Below are 3,517 nucleotides of genomic sequence, written 5' to 3'. Positions count from 1 at the left end.
GTCTCACGTGATCATCTCAACAATACTCTGTCCGCAGTTAAATTCCACATTGTTCCCGTCGCGTCGTGACCGTCTTATATATACAAGACTGCCCCATATCTAGTAGTCTCCCAACGCTTCTCTAACGTTCTAGAAGTGAGTGCCGTGTTACTAGCATCGTAAAATTTCGGTAAAATGGCTTGTCATTACGTAGAGACATTTGACAAACCAAATTAAATTACGTATCGTATTAAAATAAAAAAATTGTTGTTCGCCCTAATATAATGAAAAATTTTGCTTCGGCGGTTATTGTCACTTCCGAGTACTCTTTTAAAAAATGTTTTTTGAACATACGAAGTGGTTGCCTTGTATTTAGTGCGCCATATTTCTTAAGTTTTAGAAACTTGACTTCATAACCGAACAATATATTTGAATTTTTTTTGTGAGGTAAATGCTGTTACTCACAGTAGTATAAAGTGCTAAATGACAAAATTACGTCCAAATCGAATGCTTATTTGTCACTTTTATTCTTAACTTCATTATCATGGCAAGTTTTAGCAAATAAAAACTGCTGCACTGTGATGTGATCTTTAGTTCCTACATACTGATGTAGGTTCCAGAGAATTAGTACCATGATGTAGATTCCATAGGATTAGTACCATGATATTCAACACATCTTTAGTTACTACATAATGATGTAGGTTCCAGAGGATTAGTACCGTGATTTTCACTATATCTTTAGTTACTACATACTGATGTAGGTTCCAGAGAATTAGTACCGTGATGTTCACCATATATTTAGTTACTACATAATTATGTAGATTCCAGAGGATTAGTACAGTGATGTTCACCATATCTTTAGTTCCTACATAATGATGTAGGTTCCAGAGGATTAGTACCGTGATGTTTACCATATCTTTAGTTATTACATAATGATGTAGGTTCCAGTAGATTAGTACCGTGATGTTCACCACATCTTTAGTTACTACATAATGATGTAGGTTCCAGAGGATTAGTACCGTGATGTTCACCATATCTTTAGTTACTACATAATGATGTAGGTTCCAGAGGATTAGTACCGTGATGTTCACTATATCTTTAGTTACTACTGTTACGTATTAGAATTTCAAATGGTCTGGAATTGAGTTAACTGATAATTTAAATTTAGTAGTTAAATTGTTCTTTGGACTTAATATTTAAATAAATGCAGATATATAGTCAGTTTATAATATTTGCCAACAAGATTGATACACAGTTTTCTTTTTTAACACAAGTACGTTTTGATATACACACAACAGTACAATTTACAATAATATCATTACAAACAATGATTTTTAAACAAAAGTTTCACAAACTTACAAACAATATAAAGTCTTCTTTCTTATCTGGAACTCCCTTGATAGCTTATTGAGGGTTCACAATGAGCGAGTTAATTACGAGTTGATGTAGGTACGATTCGCTTAACGGGAATCTAGCTAGCTTTGTCCAAACACACACACCGATATTTTTCCTACAGGTGACTTTATGTAATGTTTTCGTAAAAATACTAATATCCGATGAGAATCCACTGAGGTTAAATGATTTGTAATGTTCGAACTTTGTAAATGTTCCTGGTCAAATATTTGATATTTTACGGTTGATAAGCGTTATAGTTACAGTTACAGTTTCTAAAGTTTATAGCACACTGACTTTAGCGAACTAATAAAAGATACTCTCTTTCTTAGGCGTGTGGAGGTTTTCTATAAAATTCAGATTACGTAACAATACAAACGTAAGCGTTTACATACATATAATGTTGATTCTTACTCTCGAGAATCTTCTACAACTTTGGAGAATAAACAGGAGTTTCGCAATACATATTTAACACTAAGCTATGCATATCTCTGAATATAAACTTAATCTAAACAAACCTTGATATTAAAATAAATATATAATAATAAATTCGTTACACAACATAATGATGTAGGTTCCAGAGAATTAGTACCGTGATGTTCATCACATCTTTACTTACTACATAATTATGTAGGTTCTAGAGAATTATTGCTGTCGTGTTCATCACATCTTTATTTACTACATAATGATGTAGGTTCTAGAGAATTATTGCTGTCATGTTCACCACATCTTTAGTTAACTCTTGATGATGTAGGTTCTAAAGGATTTCTGATGTGATATCGATAAAAATCAATGAAATTATAAAATAAGGACGTACATTTAATTTTTTTCTTTTACGTGATGTATTATTACTGTAAATTTTGAAGTAGGAAATTGATCTTATTCATAAATTAATCATTTAATTAGGAGACCTAAAAATTAGTTAAAACACTAAATATTGTTGCGTCAGCGAAATCACGTGACTAGTATCACGCCACCCGTTTTCTAGAACTATCCTGTTCCTTCGGGAGTGCTCTAGCATTTGCTAGATTGGGGGTGGGCTGGTATATATAAGATGGTCACGGCGTGACGTGACAAAGTGTGTAGGTAGTGAGTAATTGAACTGCAGTCAGAAAGTATTGTTGAAGTTAACGTTCGTTGTTATAGCGTTTGTTATAGAGCGACTGTTGAAAATAAGTGTATCAGTAAAGTCATATTCAGAAAGAATAAACCAGTTTTATTAAGAAAGGACTTGTGTCGCTAAAGTTTCGTGAGAACGAAGTTACGGAAAATCAACTAACGAACGGAGACGTAACAATATATTAAATCCGAGCTAAATAAAACATATATGTATGTAAGATTATGTGTATTGAATCAAAAGCTAGAAAAGGGTAACTTTTATTTTTAATTCTTAAATAAAAATATGTTTCTAGAATTAATAGCTGTAGGAAGTCAAATTATTATTTTCTTTATTTTTTCAGGTCCAATGAGCATCAGTTATTTTTACGTTCAAAAGATGTACGACTGGGACGTCACTAAATACTCTGATATCAGTGCCATCTTTAGTGTAACAAATATAGTTCTAATGCTACCATTGGTTATAGTTCTAACGAAATTTTACAATATCAAAGAACCTGCCATTGGTATACTAGGATCACTTTCTATGATGTCAGGAAATATTATTAAGGGCCTAGCCATTTATCAATGGTTGTACTATTTGTGTAAGTATCGCTTTAGAGTAAGTAAAGTATTAAAATGCAAATAATTACTTCTGCATAGACAGAAAGATATTGTGTTAATATGTTGTTGTCGTAAGCCTTTCTTGTAAATGAAGCATTGATGATTGAGATGTTTTTTTTCTTTTTGTCTTTTCTCAGAACTCTTTCACTAGTGAATAAGATATCCCAACACTGAACACTGCTTTTACCTAAGAACTTCTTACTTTCTTCCACGCCAGAAAATTATATTTTGTGTAATATATTTTTACTTTTGTTTTCTTGATTTTCTCTCACTCCTAGCACTTTTTTTTACGTGTATCGATATTTTTGTAATGCTTTGTTGCTTAGAATCAATCTTTTAGTGAAGCATATTGTTACGACAGCGGAAATCACGTGACGCTGCTGATGTGATGAATTTCTCGAATGATAATGAAGGCCCAAGTGCATTG

General features: G+C 32.4%; 1 protein-coding gene across 1 annotated transcript in view; it reads left to right on the top strand.

Annotated features, from left to right (window-relative positions):
* Nucleotides 1-3,517, top strand: part of LOC106468008 (proton-coupled folate transporter-like) — a 21,656-nt gene that overhangs the window by 6,864 nt on the left and 11,275 nt on the right. Inside the window, exon 3 of the mRNA XM_013928403.2 lies at nucleotides 2,832-3,071. Coding sequence (XP_013783857.2) covers nucleotides 2,832-3,071 — 240 coding nt within the window. The remainder of the gene's footprint in view (nucleotides 1-2,831; nucleotides 3,072-3,517) is intronic.

This window comes from Limulus polyphemus, unplaced genomic scaffold (genome assembly GCF_000517525.1).
Source record: "Limulus polyphemus unplaced genomic scaffold, Limulus_polyphemus-2.1.2 Scaffold2830, whole genome shotgun sequence".
NCBI lineage: Eukaryota > Metazoa > Arthropoda > Merostomata > Xiphosura > Limulidae > Limulus > Limulus polyphemus.
This window is presented reverse-complemented; position numbering and strand designations above follow the sequence as displayed.